At 36.8% G+C, this 19,431-nt stretch overlaps 1 protein-coding gene across 1 annotated transcript; it reads right to left on the reverse strand.

Moving 5' to 3' along the window:
* Nucleotides 1-4,678: 4,678 nt before the first annotated feature.
* Nucleotides 4,679-18,347, reverse strand: LOC103707845 (transmembrane emp24 domain-containing protein p24beta2-like). The gene is made up of 5 exons (XM_039128408.1): nt 18,182-18,347; nt 17,031-17,240; nt 6,132-6,318; nt 5,949-6,056; nt 4,679-5,056 (listed from the first exon to the last, which is right to left on the reverse strand). Exons 2-5 carry the CDS (start codon nt 17,238-17,240, stop codon nt 4,923-4,925), a joined length of 639 nt encoding a protein of 212 aa, XP_038984336.1. The 5' UTR covers nt 18,182-18,347; the 3' UTR covers nt 4,679-4,922.
* Nucleotides 18,348-19,431: the final 1,084 nt, after the last annotated feature.

Raw genomic sequence — 19,431 nt, forward strand, 5'->3', positions numbered from 1 at the left:
TTGCATGTTACTTGACTAAGGCCCCCAACCACTCTCACAAGTGTCATTTTGAAATCATGAATCACCTTTGAAAGATCTCAAAAAAAAGTGTGACATTTATATTTCTTCCACAGGGCTCTCTGTAATTTTGCTTACATGGCATCCACAAATTGCACAAATAGGGTGTGTGGGTGGGTTTGGCACATATAACTCATTTTTTATAGGAAAATTAGTAGCCATTATTATTCTTATTATTTCTTTTCTCAGGCAAGGCAAAAATCATGGAGACAACCATCAAAATTTCAAAGTCAGCTCCATGGAATCATTAGGACCATTACCCCACTCTATCTGCCTTGATAGCCGGAGTCATTGGAGCACTTTCCCCTCACACACATATATATATATATATATATCCCTTCTTCCATGCATATATATATCTCTTATTTTCTAAAGTTTGACTCCTAGTAGCTACTACTAGTCCCACATCCATAATCCCTGGTCTCCATTGACCCAGTGGACCCAACCGTCCACCAGATATGGTCCAGGCATAAGGTTTTCATCAATGGGCATGCACTATACCTGCTTCAAAAATTTGTCTAAACTTTTTTTTAAGTTATTTATAATATTAACATATAGACAAAAAATATTTAGTACAATGTAGTACATTCAAAATATCATAATTTTGATGATGTAAGTCATGGCATGCTTTATAACAACTACTTGCACTTTAAAACAACAATTGGACAAATAGAAAAGGTTCAAAAACTAGGTTTTCATAGAATGGGTTGACAATGCTCCTGATATCATCATTGCCACTCCTAATGGTTTTCATATATAGAGATGGGTAAATTACAACCAACTGATAAAGGAATCTATAACTGTGGTCTTCAGACCAAGTTAGCTTGGCCTTTGCTCTGCCCCTATTTTCTAAGCTAAACTGCAGATATAGTGTCAAATATGATTTTTGTTTGCTGCAAAGTTGGTATGGTCATCATACAGCAGAAGTCTCAGGCATGTTAGAGAGATTATGCAAACAGTATTGTTAGTAGATGGGCAGAAAATTAATCATGTTCTTCAACAAATCTTAAATGGTCAACTATTTTGTTCAATGATTAGTCAAAACTATTTTTGTCAGTTCCACAGGTGGGCCTAATTTATTTGACTCTCCTACTGTCTCCTCTTTTATTTCTAGGGATTAAGCTTTTAATTGTCCTTTTACTTGCTAATTTTTGTATATAAATGTTTGTTTTTCTATAGAGAAAATGCTATTTTATTGGTCAACAGAATCTGTCACATCTCTTGAGAAAATGCCAGCAGTGAAGTCTGGACAGATCTTTGTACCAAAAGAAAAAATAGGTATGGACAGATCTTCAATCCAAGATGGAGAATCTTCAAAAGCTAGTAAGCTTCCCAATTCATGCTCTGCAATGTATTTGTTAGAATTTAACCATAAAAAAATAGAGACTTCTTAAGAATCACTGTCGAAGAAATTTCTCATTACCAAAAGAAAAAATAGGTATGGACAGATCTTCAATCCAAGATGGAGAATCTTCAAAAGCTAGTAAGCTTCCCAATTCATGCTCTGCCAATTTAGTTCAAACATGAGAAATTTCTTCGACAGTGATTCTTAAGAAGTCTCTATTTTTTTATGGTTAAATTCTAACAAATACATTGCATATGAGAGGTATTATTTACTTTTTTTTTAATCCCCTAACCATTCATATAATTTGATAAATAGCCTGCCAATTTTGCAGATATCCACTTTTCTTGTTTCACATCTCTAAAATTAAAAAAAAAATAAATTAAGTAAAATATACGTATGCAGATGAGAGTAATTATTATAGGTGATGGATGACCATACTTTTCATAGCTAGATGGATAAAAGGCACTTGGGAGTTTGGGTTTAATCTAAGAAACATATGAAATGAGTTCATGGAAATTTTGGACAATTGGGACCACATTGTGGCTTAGTTAATGGCTATTAATAAGAAGTTACTATTTGCCATGGTCTCCTCTCCAATGTATGCATGCTTATAGGTGACATTATGCATGATAAAGAAGAAGCTTGTGGTTGAAGTCAAGTCCTCCATACCATAGGAAGCAAGGAGGGCCCCATCAAACTCATAAGAGCAATCCTTCTTCTGATAGTTCTCTATCACTGTTTCAAACTGTACACTACTAGCAACAAGCGTAAAAAGGGGTGATTGGTGTTGCTAAACAGACTGTGACACAGTCCTTGTGATGCGGAGAAATCCCTTCACATAGAAGCCATCAAATAGTTTTATAAGTTGGTTCTTGCAAAACTTTCTAATGATGATAGCCTTTAGCTGTAGTGACAGAGTCCTTGTGATGCGCAGAAATTCCTTCACATAGGAGACATCGAAAAATTTTAGAGTAAGGTGTTCTCGAAATATTTCTAATAACGATTGCCTTAATCTCCGGTCCGTTGATATATATATATATATATATATATTTATGTTGATATCAATGTTGAATATTTGCGACGAGGAGATCCCATATTACGTATTTCTATATCATTGCTATGATGGTTTAATTCCTTATTATATACCTAGATGTTTGATCCTTATGGTTAGAAAAAGCCCTTCTAGCTAAAGCACTTTCCACCTTTCGGTCATTTTCATGTTCCACATGGGGCTAATCACAATATAGGGGATTGGAATTCTCCCTAATAAAGGCAATCTCTTTGGACATCAACTTTGCTGCTTTTCCTCATGTATCACATATGATAATGTCCTAACCTATCACACAAGCAAAAAAGGTTAAAAGACATCTTCAGATTTACCCATCATCGAATAAAATTATGAATATTGCAATAGAACCTTCAACCCTAGCTACATGGCCTTCAATCAATGCACCAAACTTCAATAGTTCACCACCAACTTCAAACACCAACCTCCTCCACATGAGGTCGTTTTTTATGTGTCATAGGAGGTGGCTTTTGCATGTTTCTTGATCAGGGTTGTCCTATGTATGCCTTCACTTAGCCACTCCCATGTGAAATATTATAAACAACTTGGAAGCAGTGATGTTGAATAATACTGCTGGATCGCTTGTCGATAACAAGCTCGACATAGTCCTTGTTTGCAGCAACGCATTGGAGCTTGCCCAAGTAATTGATCTTGAGAAGACCTGCCCTGAGAAAACGGCAAGATCTTCTACATAGAATGCTCAGCACCAGAGAACAAAATCACAATTAAGCATGCAGGAAGGCTGGATGACAAAGTTAATGAAGATTTGGCACAACTAGAATCTACTCTGAAAGGAAAAAGATTGAACATCTTTGGATGCATCATATCATAGAATTCAATGGTACTTCCTTTCTAAAAGCTACCCTGCCCTGACTAGAGCTGGACTTTGTTTATCGTATGACAAGCTGCCACCAAAACAAGGGGGAAAGCTCGTAAATTGGTACTGAACTCTTAAGAAAGTCATACTAAAATGAGTGCATAGAAGACCGGTTGTTAGGAAGGGAAACATACCTTACTGTTTATAAAGTAACATAAACATTGGCGAACAACTCAAGAATCTCTCCAACAGCTCTTGCTAAATCATTGTAGAAACTCAAAAGATTCGCTTATGCTCCGACATTACCTTAAGATACCACATTACCCCTTCCAAACCAAAAGCCATGTCACAAGCAGAAGCTCCGTTTTCTGAAGGGCCTTACTTCCACAAAAGACTCAAATAATTCCAACTTCATCATAGTTTAATAAGATCAAGTCCGAGGAATATTCAATCCAAGCAAATGCAATACATCCCCCAAGACCCCCATCATGCCAAAATCAAGTACTTCGACACCAACCATACATCGAACAGGATTGATGCAATGCAACCCCCAAGACCCCATCATGCCAAGATCTAGTACTTCGACACCAACCATACATCGAACATGATTGGGAGCCATGTCGAGGAGCGCAAGTACAATCATTGTTGGTATTATTACGTAGAAAACAACTCTTCAAGCACGCATCGCTAAAGATATTAACAAACACTTGGGAGCCATGCTGAGAGCACAGGTACAATCAATGTTGGTATTATTAAGCAGAAAACAACTCTTCAGGCACGCAAAAACACTAGTCACACGGACCACCTGATTGTGTTTGATTAACTTCTCCCAGTCACCAGCTCATCTTCAGGGCAGGTCACCGGTTCTCCAAAAGTACCCACACCATTGATCCAAACCATTATTTGTTTCAGTATAAACTGCTTTCACTTGGACCACCAATGAGCAAATGATGATACCAGGAGACTGAAACAGGGCATGCTCGTCTTGGCCAAGCTTTTCCCTCTTCCCAGGTTTAGCAGAGTAGAGCTAACATGGATGACACACGTCAAACGATCTTCCAACATTTTTGTGTTTGGGTTGTGGCTTCAAAGACTGATAACAACTGAGATTTTGGAGACAAGGATGCACTTTGTGATCTTGCTCATATTGACAAGGATGATTGCTTTTGCTTCCACAGAAGAATAAGCTGCATGATGGATGGCTACAACATGAAATGCATTTGCTTGACCTACAATGCCTCGGCTCATTCTAGCGTCTCTTTTACCATCCTCTCTAACTGAATGCAAGAAACTTCTGAAATGAACACACAAAACATCGATATTCTCTTCATCTGGCTTTGCACAAGGCATGCAAATTGGCCAAAAATATTTCAACTTGACAAGCAGACCAGTATGATCAGTGACATGATGAACTCTTTTATAAGAACTAATTGTCTGTTAACTACATGCTTTAGGGATAAAAAACTGTTTCTATACTTGTGCTGTAGGGATAAAACCTTTTTTCTTACTGTTAGAAAACTTACTCTAGCGCACTTATCAAATTTTCAGATTTCAATCCACAGATATAGTGAAGGACTGAACCTTTCTAGAATGCTACAATATATAACTGAAAGATACAACTGAATTGCACTGAAGCATTAAACCCTCGAGGTGCCAAGCTTTCGCTCGAAGAGGCGACGCAAGAGAAAGACTTGCAGCACACTAGCTCCAATCAGTGCTGCAGATTCAAAGAGTGCTTTGTGAATAGCCCTCCGGCTCATGCCTTCATTCACTGCAGCCAAAGTGGATAGATTATATCGTATTACTTAGGCTGCCTTGGTTATGTTTCTGAAGAAAAAGATCATGCAGGATGAATATGACTTGCGTTGTTCAATTAAACAGCTTTGTGACTAATTATTTTGACCATCTATGTTACGAGTTACTAACTTATCATCGTCATCCAATTCTCTTCCCATCAAATATGGGATTGGCTACAAAATGCAACTCTAAGTTGTGAAAGCTCCAAGAAACAATTAAGCAGATCTTACAAGTAATCATCAAACGAATGCCAACCCTACAGAAATTGGTATTAGTTCCTTTCTCAGGAAAATATAGGCAATAAAGAATTCTACATAAAACCTATATGGCTGGTCCCGTGAGTAGGGAAATCTATCTGATTATCTGCAATTTAATCTCATGCAATCAAGAAGCAACCGCCCAAACTTCTCTAGATTTGGATCTAGAAGGGGGAAAAGAACTTTTGATATTACGATAAGGCACAATTAAGCCAAAGGATAAAAGGAAATACATTCCCATTTTTAAACTTTATTAAATATTTTTTTTCCCTAAGTTCATAAAATGAATACATTCAATGTATTGAAGCCATAAATTGTTAAATATAGAGGCCATCCAAGTATAGCACTAAATTCTCCAAGAAAACAAACAAGCACACCCCAACATGTTCCAGAAATTGAAGAGAGCCAATATGTACATAATATGCAATATCATGCACCTATAGATTACCATCCTGTGCATCAAATGAATGGTAAAATGAGCTGCTCCTACTCAGAAATATCAAATAAGTGACAAGGCGAGTATTTATGTGCAAAGAAGGGACAAGTGATTGTGTTCTGATCGGGTATCACCTTTACTATAGATAGAATATAAATTGGATCAGGACATACCTAGTGCTTGGCGGTCGGTCTGAGCCTCTAACCAGTGTTGCTCAAACTGTATGTTGTAAAGAGCTTCCTCTAGTTTTCCTATTTGTTCAAGTAAAGGGGCAAAATGCTCTGCATACATACATAAGAAGAATAAGAATAATGGTCTGCATCCTCAGAAGGAAAAGAACAAAACACACTGCTTACCATCTTTTGCATGTTCGTCAAAGTATGAAAAATGATTGACATGTACATCAAAGTCTATGGTTTCATGATATGGGGACTTGTTGGTAAAGCAGAAGCGGTAAAGACCCTTCTGATGACCTATAAATTCAAACTTTTCACTTATCTTGTTACGGAAATCATGAATTTGAGCTCCATGAGGATCTTTTACCTGGTACAGTCAACCAATCATGCAGTCAAACTGGTAGAGCATGAAAAGAATTAGACATCTAGAAAAATAATAATTACATGGCATGTTTTTCAAAACACTAGTCTGATTTATGTGTCTGGACGACAAAATTTTCCTCACAAGCCCCCCACTATGCAAACAGACACACAAAAAAAAGACAACAGTTTGGACTTTGGAGTATCCAACTTGGATGACCCAACATTGTTTTTTAAATCATCAAAGCATTTATCAAAGATTTAACATTCAATGGGTTGTAACTAATCTCCAAACTGTTTAACAAATTATTGGAAGGGCAAGTGTTTGGCACCCCAATCTTCTCGCAAAGAAAATCAAATTTTGGTACTTGGATAAGTACAAGGGCCAAGATGGATTTAGATGCTCTTTGATTGCCATGATTCCAATTGCTTGCAACAGGATTTGCAGCTACAAGTGGAAATACTGAACTTGCATTTTCAATTGTCTGTTTGGTTTGCCTGCAAATGCAGTTACAGAAATAATCGTTTTCGGTTTTGATACCTGCAATTACCTACTGCAAATGCAGCTGTTGTTTTCAATTGTTTGATGATGAGGGAACCAAGGTCACCCTGCAACTAACTTGGTAAGATTACCCTTCCTGAGATAGTGTACTGTGTGTCTATTTGAGCAACTACTGGCCATCATTTAATCATACGACAACTGTTTTGACTTCTTAACCAATACATGGACTCAACCCTTGAAACTGTAAACTGTTTGCTTATTTTAATATATTTAAGCAACAGTTGGCCACTAGTTTACCATGTGGGACTTGATTTGACTCTTTGACCACATTTTGACCAGATCCTTGACATGTGAACTGTTTGCTTGTGTTAATGTATTTGAGAAATAATTAGACATCAATAGATGTGGTTTCAAATTTCTGCCAAAAAAAATCCATTCAGATGAAATAGATTGGTTTCAGTCAATACTGAACCAAAATTGACTCCTAATTTCAGATTGCTGCCAGTTTCAGTGATTTCGATCAATTTTAGTTGAAATTGGCCAGTTTTGCTCAGGACTAGCTATACATGCTTATGTTAAATATTATTTTGGTGTTCACCATCATGTTATGGGCATTTCTTTATTTTTAGTACATAGTCTAATATAATATTAATTTACAATACTTTTTCATTCTTTTTCTTATGTTAGAAGAAGAGATAAGTAATGAATATAACCTTTATAAGCCAAGGCCTTCCAAAAGGCCCTTATTAAAGTAGATCATAAGAATTAAACATGAACAACTAAATATAAGAGATTTCAAAGAAATAGCATCTGTTTTATATAAATATGATAACGTATAACTGCATGTGTTTTATACTAAATAGCCATTTAACCTAAAAAATATGATATGAATATATGTGAGACTTCTACTAGAAAATGATGAATAATTGATTGCACTCAACACTAAAAAGCTTGAAAATTGCTAACAAAATAATTAAAGAACTTATATCACAGAAATACGCTAAAATGTTGTCTAATAACTTTTCTTGGCTTCTTCTATTTTCCTTCCATTTGTTTAAATTCCTTTTTAAATTTTTTATTTGATCTTTTTGACTGAGATTCCAAAAATTGGATCTAAACATCATATATCCCAAAATTGTCAGAACCAAAACTCTACAGACCCAGACGAAACCAGAACAAAGTTTTTAAACCTAAAGAAACTGATATTAGGTCATTGTCTTCATCAAACCCTTGAAATTATGAACTATTTGCTTGTTTTAAATATACTTAAGCAATAGTTGACTATCAGACTGGAACAGTGAATTATTTGCTTATTTTAATGTGTTTGAGCAAGAATTCTCGATCACATAACAAGGCATATAAACTAACAATAGCAATTTACCAGCAAGTTGTCGTGTACATCCCTATTGTAATTAAGCTGGAAGGAAAACTAACACTGGAAATGGGTAATATTATACATCTGGTAATAATCTATGTAATTGGAAATACTTTTGTCAAAGATGTATAAGATACGCTAGTAAATGTTTCCTTTCCTAATAATTTAATCAATTAGGCAACACTTTAACCAAACATGCAATACTTTAATCAAGGCCACTATTCCCAATTGATTAGATTATTATGTATTTTGATCTTAAACATAGCATAAACTAGAGAGCACTGCACCCATCACGACAAACTCTATCCTCTCACCCTGTACCCTTCGCTTATGCTCCTTTCTTCTTCCTTGGAGAAATCAAGAATTTCAAATATACTTCTTTTTTTTCTCTCATTATGATGATTGAAGGGCCATTGAGATCACTTAATTTTTTCTCTTGTTCCCAAAATCTAGGTTTTAGGAGTAATTTTACTATCCTAATTTAGTATTTCTTTGAAATTTTGAAGCCTAGCTAGTTATGCTCCATTTTGTTCGGTCACTATTTAATGATTTATTTAGGAACCCACAAGTGCTTGCAAGATTTGCTATCACGTCTCGGTACCGGACACCATACTAGTACCATCCTATTATTGTGCCTTGTAAGTTCGGTACTGGCTTAGTGTACTGATGCTTGGCACACCCACCATACTGCATACCATTATGGTTGGTATGTATTGATACCGACTACTACGGCAAAGCATGAGTACTTGTAAATACTCATAATTCTTTTCTTCTTCTTTTAGTTTATTTTTTTTATTTTGCAGATATGAAACCTAAAACTTGCTAGTATACAAGTATCTAACTCCCATTTAAGCTTTATTATTCTTAATAGTGTGATTAATGTCTTAGTTATGAATTATAGCAATAGCTATGCATGATACAAATATCATAGCCCCTACGCTTTTATGGGAATGATTAGTGGAGGGAAGCAGGGCTGCATTAGAGTGTGAAGGATATAGGAGAGAGGAAGGGAGTGGGAGTGGCACAAAACTAGAGGGAGGTTAGTGATAGAGGAGGGGATGAGTCTATAGCTGGCAAATGAATGAGCTACTCATGAGCCAATTTGCGTTCGGCTCATAATTCAGCTCAAGCGCTACTCACCCGATAAGTGAATGAACCAGCTCAAATTGGTTTTTTAATCTCAGAATTTAAATAAACCAAGCTCGAGTTAGGTTCAATTGCTTGTTTCTGGTTCACAAGCCAGCTCGCTTTATATAGCATATATTCACTATATATTATATATAATGTCCTATATTTATTACATGTTACATAATTGTATACTATATTCATGAATTTATATGTAATAATCAACCAGACGTTGGAATAAAATCCAACAAATCTACTAGAATTATAGATTAGATGAAGCCCTCGCCTCAACCACTCTCCTTTCTCTCCCAGACACTAGCTACATCACCACGATCACATTCCATTTTCCCTCTCTCCCATCTCGGGATTGTGGCATTCACCCTTTCTCTTCCATCACATCATCCACCCACCGAGCCTTTCTTCCATGATGTCCACCTACGTGCGATCACCAACCACCCACAAGAACCCTAGATATTTTTTGTTCTCTCTCTCTCCCCCTGCAATGGAAGGCTCTTTGAGGATTCTTGGTTGAGGGGAAAGCAGGCAGCCATAGGGTGCATCTTCTCTTTGTGGTCCTCCTCTATGGACAAGAGCAAGGTTCATATGGCGCTTAAGGTCTACAATCTCATGTCGCTGAGTAACTACATGTATTGATTCCAGCTAGGGATCCTCCATTCCAGGATTGAAGGTGAGTTGATCCACCTTGATGGTGGTTTCATTTTTCTAATATTTAACTTTCTTCAGACTTTTGGTTGAGGTTTTCTTGGGGTTTTTAGTGGCTTCTGTAAAATGGTTTCTTGATCTGGGGTTTTTACTAGGTTGAAGTTTTTTTCCTAACTGATGGGCTTCATACGTTTCTTGATGAATTTGGGAAAGTATAGACTAGATTTTGAAGTTAAGCTTCAAATTCACAGTTTTTATTTGTAAAGGATGATTTTTTTTCCTTTTTCAAAGGTTTCCTTGTTCTTTCATGGTTTTAATTTGAGCCTATTTTCGAGCTGAACCTAGAACCAAATTGAGTTTGACATGAGCTAAGCTCAAGCTTGACTCAATTCAATTTTGAAACTTAAGTGAGTCGAGCTTGAGCTAGCTCGACTATATCAAACCGAGTTGGAGCTGGGGTTTTATAGGTTGATGAGTTAGGTTGAGATATTTTAATTCCAAGCCAAACTTGAACAAGGCACAATGTGCTCATCTTTAGCTTGTTTCCACCCCCAGTGTCGTCGAAGTAATGGGAGGAAAAAGGGATGCAGAAGAGAGAGATGATGAAGGGAGAGGGTGTGAGCAGAGAGAGGGAGGTTGATGACAAGGGAGGGGGCCACCAATGTGGTTGGTGGAGGAGAGGGAGGTTGCGAGAGAGAGGGAGTTAGGAGAGATAGAGGGCTGCTAAAGCAGCTAGTGGATTGGATGGGGATTGCAGGAGAGAAAGGGAGAGAGTGTTACAGAAAGTGGAAGGTGACAAAAAAGGTGGGGGTTGTAGCAAAGCAATTGGTGGAGAGGAAGGGGTAGTAGAGGGAGTTACCTAAAAGGGAGGGAGCAAGGGAGGTGGAGGGGAGTCACTATATCCAACTAGATATGGCCGAGAGAAAGAAAAAGGGGAAGAGAAGGAGAGAGAAGGGGGGGAGAGAGAAGAGGACCATTGTTCCTCATAGGAGGCAAGTTGTATTGCCAGAACAATAGGTCATCTCAATCGAAGAGAGAAGTGGAGAGAGCTTGGGTGCAAGGAGAAAAGCTCTCTTCTCTCTCCTATGATTGGGATGGGCGATGGGTTGAGACAGAGGAAATGATTCCCACTAAAGGCTGGAACAAAAAGATGCAAAAGTGCTTGTAGTCAATTTGGGCAACATGTACTTTTATAGCTAAAAACCAAAAGTTATAACTATATTGCCTACAACTAAAGTGACTTGCAAGCAACCAAACACCTATAGGTGACTACTTGCAAGTCAGTCATAGACTTCGAGGCTCCTTAATTGTAAGTGATGAAACAACCTCTTACATAAAAAGAAATGCTATGCACTTGATAAAGCATCTTCAATCAATATGAAGCAAGGTACATCATCTCAGTACCGGGCTCCATACCAGTACCACACTATCATTGTATTGGTACGGTACAATACGAGGCCGGTTCAGCATATCGAGTGTCGGTACGTCCTCCGTATTGTATATCGATACCGAACCTCGGTATGCCCCATACTGTCCGGTTCGGTATGGTACGGCATATCATGATATGAAGTATAGATAATACTAGCCATAATGGATCACCCCTATTAGGATGACCCACCCTTGTGAACAAAACTATCAATCTAGCAAAAGACTTTCATTGGTTTAGAGAGAACAATGAAAGGTACACTGCACATTGCAGTGGGATCGACTATCCTAATACCTGGATAGGCTAGAAAATAGGTATATGATGGAAGATAAATTGGGCCAAATTATTTGCAGCAATCAAGTACCATAGTCACGATTCGTGCTTGGACATTTCTCAAGCTAAATCAACTTCCATCTATCTAATAATCACAATTCTAGAAATACTCATTACAAATGTCCAACTAGTCATCAACATCAACCCAAGCAAAACAATTTTAAGTCTTTTTTTTTTTTTCTTCTTTTAATCTAGAAGCATGATAATGTAGGACAACCATAGGAAACCCTAATATGCAATGTCATGACCAAACAATAAAAACGCGAACTCTAGAATGATGCAAAACCTAAATATGATATGATGGCAAAATAATTTTTTGAAAATTAAAATATGAAATTTGTGTACTTTAAAAAAATAAATTGGGAATAATCCTAAATGTAGAGTCGATCCATGCAATTGATGGGATATGAAAAGTTGGTTGAAAATAATGTCAGTTGACAACTTATATGCAAATCAAAACAACAAAAATTCTGCCAGCAAAGTTTTGGTGTTTAGCATGGAAATTTGATACAGATTTGTTCGTGCAATGTGCTTAATTGATTATGCTTTGATACAAATCTACTTCATCCCTTCTTGGTGGTTTACATGCAACTGCTCATGAATCAATGCTCCCTCATACTGATGTTAGAGAATGCAGCGCGCTATACATCAGCTATAAATTGATTTCAAGTCTGTGATATGAAAAATTGAGTCATCAATCTCAGATCAATCAAAGACAACAAATCTGAAATTTGAGGAACTCGAGGAGATCAAACATATTAGAGATCAAACATATCAAAATGCAATGGACTAGGGTTAGCTTATGTGGCTGAATTTCTAAGGGTTTTAACAGCTCAAAGAAGAGACTGCTAGGATTCTGGAAAAGTTAGAAGTGCTTCGGTAGATAAAAAACCAGACTGACCCTTTTGGTGGTTGTTTACAGCCATATTCGTTATTTATCAACGCCGGTTCTGTGTCTGCTACTACTACTTTGCTTAGACAGAAACGATGGCTAAGATGTCATATACGCAGTTGTAGAGTGGATAACAAACAAAAAGAAGAGGAAGCAAGGAAATAACAAATAAAGAAACAAAATAAGATAATGAAAACCTACTAGTCTCACACTAGTAGATTAGGAATCACTCCCTATGCCTCACACCCATAGTCAGACATCATCAAAAAACTATCATATAATATCATTATAGAAAATCCCAAAAGGCAGTCCTTAAATAGTAGGGCACTGTATCAACTGTATGATTACTACTCATGTTATAGTGCCATAAATAGGTAACCAGCCCATTTTGAATGCCTAAAGTATCGTTTTGCATCACAACTCAACATACGACTAAATTAATCACTTAACTTCAACTCTTTTCACAAAAAATAAATACAAGGACTAAAAATAAAAACTGAAATAAAACTAATAGTAGTCAATGAAACAAAGACTTCATGACTTTGTCTAGGCTCCAAGAAGATTCATCAATATCATCCAAAACTTTGAAGTTTCTTCAACAACTGTATATAAATGCAAAATCCATCTCAAACCAAATCAACTTTCCCAGCTTGAAAAAATTCACCTCTGGCAAACAAAGCCAATGATATCTCTCAAGCAAATCTATATTAAGCTTTTGTAATTTGTTGGCAATGGTCCACATCAAGGTCGGCAGAACCGTCTCGAACCGAGCGGTTCTGTCCGTTCCGAGCTGTACCGGTGGCTCACCAGTACGGTTCCGGCTGTAGAAACGTGACGCGTGCCGGAGCCAAAGAAGGAGAAGTAAAGAGAAATCGAGCAGGGGAGGGAGGAAGAGAGAGAGGTGGCAGACGCTGGTGGAGGGCCGCAGGGGGGCGACTAAAAAATATTTTTGAAATCCACCAATGCCAGCATAAACTATCTGCTCGTCGATGATGCCGTGAATCTCATCAAATTTCTTCTTTATCAATGGTGGATAAGGTTGGATGGAAGATTGTGGGTGTGCATAAACAAAATTCAGTCGAGATGCAGAAGGTGCAATGGTTGATAGGGATTAAGATGGAATTTGCATTTACAAGAAAAGCTCAAAGAGACTTCCAAGTGTTCGGATTGATATTAACAACCTTGCATCATGACAGGAGCTTCACAATCACCATTGGAGCCTACTTGGAATCTAGATGAAGTCATCAAGTCTTCGTTCAAGTCACCGTTATTTTCTTATTTCTATTCATTTTTATTTTCTGTTCATTTTATGTTTAATTCTTGTTTTATTTAGTTTAGCGTAGAAAGTGCTGAACTTAGCTGATTAATCTAGTCACACATTGAAGTTGAGAAGCAAATGGGTAGTTTAGGCATAGATTACTGCACCTATTCAATTGCTGTCTTTCAGGGTGTTCTGTAATGTTATTTATGACAATTTATTGTTGAAGAAAATATGCTTCTTTCCTCAATGTGTTGCATAAATATGGGTGGAAGGCCCAGGAAGTGATTTGAAATCTAGTAGTGTAAGATTGATAGGCTTTTCATTCTTGTCTATTTTTGTTTTCATCTCCTTTTCTCTGTTTATTTTCTTTCATCTCCTTACAACTGCATATCCCACATCATAGCCCTCACTATTGTCTAATATAGAAACCATAGCTGATCTTCTAACTAGCTGTGATAGAGAACCGATCTGGCCGGAAACAGCCACCAAATGTGTCAATCAAGTTTTCTAATCTGCTGAACCACTTTTCCTTTTCTGTAACCATGGTAGTCTCTTCTCTTAGTTGTCACATTCTAGAAATTCAGCCCTATAAACAAACTGTAATCCACCAATTTGTGACCTAATTGATCTCCTTGAGTTCGTCCAATTTCAGATTCGCTATCTATGATATAATGAGATTGATCCTTCAATGTCCTACATAAAACACCATTGAAATTGATTTCTAGAGGGCCTGCTAGAATGTTACATTATATAACATCATCATAGGGATGTTGTAATTCATTAACAGTTGCATACAAACCACCACCAATGCGGGATGCAGTAGATCTGTGTTGGAAGCAAAATGCAGTTGAAATACACTGCACAAACAAAAACCATCATCATGAACCCTCAAATTTTCTTTGGTGAACTCTGACAATTTGCTTGCAAAATTTTTGTTGCTTTGATTTGCATAAACTGTCAACTAACATTATTTTCACCAGACTTTGAATGCATAGTCTCCACATTTAGGATAGTTCCCAATTCATTTTTTAAGGACACTAGTTCAAGATTTAAATTTTCAGAATATTAGTTTGCCATTATACCATATTGGGTTTAGGTTTTGCATCACTATAGAGTTCATGCTTTCATTGTTTGTGCATGGTATTGCATATTTAAGTTCCCTAGGGTTAGTCCAAACATCACATCATACGATCATAATGGCAAGGAAATTGATGATGCTCTACATAAAGAAGAGTTGATAAGCATGACAAGAAAAGAGATCCTCAAATGTCCTGTTGATACAAAATATTCCCTCACAGAGGCAGCTTCGTCTAGTCAATTGATCATGGTTTATTTCAGCAATGAGATGCACAACCATCTAGTTTTGTGTTCATGGAAGTCATAGATGACGGAAAATTCAAGCTCAACTATCTTTTTTCAGGCATTTTAGAAGATAGACATTCATCATCAATTAGCCATCAGATTGATGATCAACAAATGCAGCTTTGACTTAAAATCCAAGCAAATCGCAGCATAACAGGATCAACTTGGAGATCCAAGATCATGTCAAGATACATCCTTAGGGATATTTATTAGATTTCATCTTGGGTGTCAATTTGCTGAAATTTCTTTTTATCTCTGGTTATCTTGTTTTAGTGGGTAAGCCAAAGGTTAAAACCAAAGATATTAGATTACATTTAATACCTCAATGAGATTAATTATTACAGCACTACTGTTCATGGCGCTGTTTATGTATAGTAATCATGAACTGTAATCGTGTTATTGAGGTAGTTTCTGGATTTTGGAAAAAGCTGAGTCATGAATTTCTATTTATACTTTTAAGAAGTGAATGACAAATTTGTTTTGATGATTGAATAAAGATGGTTACTGTTGAAGTTGATCCCCAACATGAGGCATGGATCTGATGTGAGACCAGCCCCTGGTTCTGTCATCTCTGCCCATTCGGATTTTCTTGCAGTTTTTGTATTTTCTTCTTATTTCTTTTCTTTTCTAGATCAGATTTTGTTCTTTTTTTGTTTCCTTATGAAGCATTAAATTCCAATTCCATTTCTATTTCCTTAACAAGTTTTCATTAAACTTTAATTTCTATTGCATAAATCTGCTAAAGATAGTCATTCTAATCACTAATCATGTACTCTTAGGCAGCAATTTATCTCTAAAACCTAAATCCCAGAAGTTGAGGCTGGATTCTTTTCGATGAATTCCTTTTTCTTTTAGAAATCTAACATCGTTAGCTTAGCTGATAGGAAAAAACAGATCCAATCTGAATGTACAGCGAGCTATTAGATTCAGTCCTAAACAACACCAAACCCTTTCTTTCCTTCCTTAGACCCTAGATCTAAATTCTTTACGTTCAACATCATATCGACTATCAACTTTACATCAAAATTTCGATCTTTGTAGTTTTGACCGAAATTCAGGTCTGAACCTAATTTACGAGCAAATAAGTGTCTCGATTTTATCCTAAACTCTCAACCTTGCATCCCTACACCCTATAGATCCCCTTCTGTAGGCTATCCTACACATGCAAAACATAATGTTCTAACTCTGCAATATAGATACAAGACTATATCCATCTATATAGGTTTTGCATGCCATGCACAGCTAATTTATGGAGCATAAGATGTTATAACAACTGAAATATTTGTCTTGGCCATAACATAGATTTAGGTCAAAGATCAAGGGAACGTGAAATTAGCCAGTATTTATTGTTCTAATTTATGCTTGTCGAGATTAAGACAAAAGAAAGGAAATTGCGTATTATGAACTGCATGCTTTGAGATGTTGTCAGAAAAGAAGGAAGTTGTTACAAAATTACTGCTACAAGAAAATTCAATTAAAAGTAAACTTTGAAACAGTATTATGATAGATGAAAAGCCATTTTTCGATGTATGATCGAGTCAAGGCCTTCATGCATTCATTTCCTCCAATAGCTCAATGATATAGATAAAATATAATAAAAATGAATAAAAAAAGAAAAATATTCAATCAACCTATCCCTACTATAACGATAGCTATATGCATCACAAAGAAAGTCTAGAAATAGTACAAAACCTGCACATCCATACATTCACAAATTACAATATAACCAAAAAAATATAGAAATATCATATTCACATCTAAAAAGAAGGTCCGAACATACCACAAGATCCACTCCATCATCACTATAATGCCATGGAGTATCATATTTAATCACGACAAAGGATGCATGAATTGTATCCCCTTCGTACTGAACTGAATGAGTAAAGCATTCTTCCCTATCTATCACAAACCTAATCCCGAAAGTTGGCTGAGAAAGCAGCAGAAGGCCCGAGACTACACAAATCACAAGTCCCGATGAGAACCTCTCCATCTGTATACAAGAACAAGCAGAACCATGAAACAGATAATCCAAACACACCTATCTTGCCAGAGCAGGAAATCAAAGAAAATAGGAGAAATGAAACCGTAAACTCATATGAAGCCCTTCATGCAAGGAAGAAATCTTTCTCATACACGAAAAACAAGAGAAAGTTAATGTCTATATATGGATCCATAAACACAGGCATGTTTTCACCATTTACCAAATCCATAAATACCGTGATGCAATCACTACTGTCAAGATGAGGGTGCACGAAGACGGACAAAAGAAGTAGGGGGGGAAATCCCAATTTCGTAGATTGGATGATAACGTAGAATTGCATGTTTCTCAGGTGATTCAAATATTGATAAATTTCCAGACTGACCCAAACGAATTCCATAAGATTAGACGTCGAAAAAAACTAATCTACAAAAAGGCGAAACGGAATGCTTCACAGCCAGAAGAAAGGACAGAATAGAAAAGAGCGAATCCTGAAACTAGAATTTGCGAGCTAAATATTTGCACATTAAAATGATTAATCTGAAACTACACATACTAAAAACATGAGTTGAGTTCTCCATCTCAAGCCCATTTCTGAAAAGGATAGGAAAACACGTAAGGGGAATCATAAAGAACATGTTAGCTTCAGATATTAAATATTTGAAAAAGGAAACACACACACACATGAATCCTAATTCAAATTCATGTATTCTAGATTATAGACAACAAGGGCGTCAACCATAATTTCATCAAAACATGAAGAAGAGATTCAGCAATTTAAACAAGAAAAGAAATCAACTAGGTCTTCGAGAAATGAAAGGGGGGATGGGAAATTTTCCGATCGCTTCATCAAAATCAAAAACCGAAAAGGGGAAAAAATCAATGGGACTTCGGGCACGACCGAGAGAGAGAGAGAGAGAGAGAGAGAGAGAGAGGGGAGGGAGCGGACTTGCCTCGCAATCGGTTGCGTCGAATTGGCGATGGCTCGATCCTAGCTTCCTCGTCCTAAACAACAGACGGAGGAAGAACGAATGAGAGTAATAAGAATCTGGGCGTCGTGGGCCGTGGAAGCAGGCGATCCAAACCCCTTTGGACCCGGGCCAGTTAATATGATCGAGGGTTTAAATGTCGGACTCACCCATGCTGATGTCGTTATTGAGTAGAGAAATGCTGCTAGAGATGTCTCGGCAGGTTGGTTCGGAATATGGGTGGTCTTTAGATAGTATATATTTTTCGAGAGACGAACCGAGCAACAGACTGGATTACTTCCTTTGTCGCCCGGCACTTTGGGGAGGTCCTTTGGACTTTTATAGGAGATATTCCTTATTCCTTGTACTCTTTACTTTTCTGTTAATTTGGCAGGAGAGCAATATAAAATGCCGCTTTTATCCAAAAAAAAATGTTGCTAGAGATTACCAACCGTACATAGAACTTGGAGATTGGCTGGATGATACCTCGGCCTGGTTGACACCACCCAAATATATATATAATCCCTGCTGCCACGTCACGCTAGTAAATTAAATAGTGCAATGGGTTGGGTAGGTCATAATGTTTTATAATTAGAGACCACACACGCATATCCGACTCATGCTTATCTTGGGACGGAGAAGATCAGGTCAAATTAGATAGAGCAGGTTGGAATGAATCGAAATAGATAAAGCTATAAGCCTATAATAAATTTTTTTTAGCATACAAATCAAATAAATAAAAAAATATAAAAATAAATGTTAGTACTTGCTATAACATTCAATAAAATAAGAGTTAAGACATAAAATATAATAAATCAAATTTTCAATAATAATAGAAGCAACAAATAGATATATTGTTCTTTAAAAAGTCAAATAATATGTATTTTGTAGCCTTGTAGTCATTGATTACACTACTTTCTTCTCCATTACCATTGTAATTATCATAATCATCTAGATTTATATATAATTGGATCTGGTTTCGGAACTGGTATTGCCATTATCCTTATCCATCTTGGATCTACTACGGGTTTAGAATGAAGACCTGTCTCTGCCACCTACTCTTAAACCTGCACCATTATGATAGGATCTGATCAGGCACGCAATCCCTGCCCCCTCCCTGACTCATCGTGGCTAGATTAGAGCTACATATGTATGTGATATTTATGTTTAAGTTGTTGTTTACTCGTATAAGAAGAAATCTTCTTTGGTATGTTGTTTGGAATTCTAGGGGAAGT

The sequence above is a fragment of the Phoenix dactylifera genome, chromosome 7 (assembly GCF_009389715.1).
Source record: "Phoenix dactylifera cultivar Barhee BC4 chromosome 7, palm_55x_up_171113_PBpolish2nd_filt_p, whole genome shotgun sequence".
Classification (NCBI taxonomy): Eukaryota; Viridiplantae; Streptophyta; class Magnoliopsida; order Arecales; family Arecaceae; genus Phoenix; species Phoenix dactylifera.

Excerpts from the sequence above, each read along its gene's own strand:
- LOC103707845 (XM_039128408.1), bottom strand. The coding sequence starts at position 17,240 with ATGGAGAGGTTCTCATCGGGACTTGTGATTTGTGTAGTCTCGGGCCTT. Across the intron at positions 6,057-6,131 it reads TGACGAACATGCAAAAGATG|AGCATTTTGCCCCTTTACTT; the intron begins GTAAGCAGTGTG and ends GTATGTATGCAG. Across the intron at positions 5,057-5,948 it reads GACCGACCGCCAAGCACTAG|TGAATGAAGGCATGAGCCGG; the intron begins GTATGTCCTGAT and ends CTTTGGCTGCAG.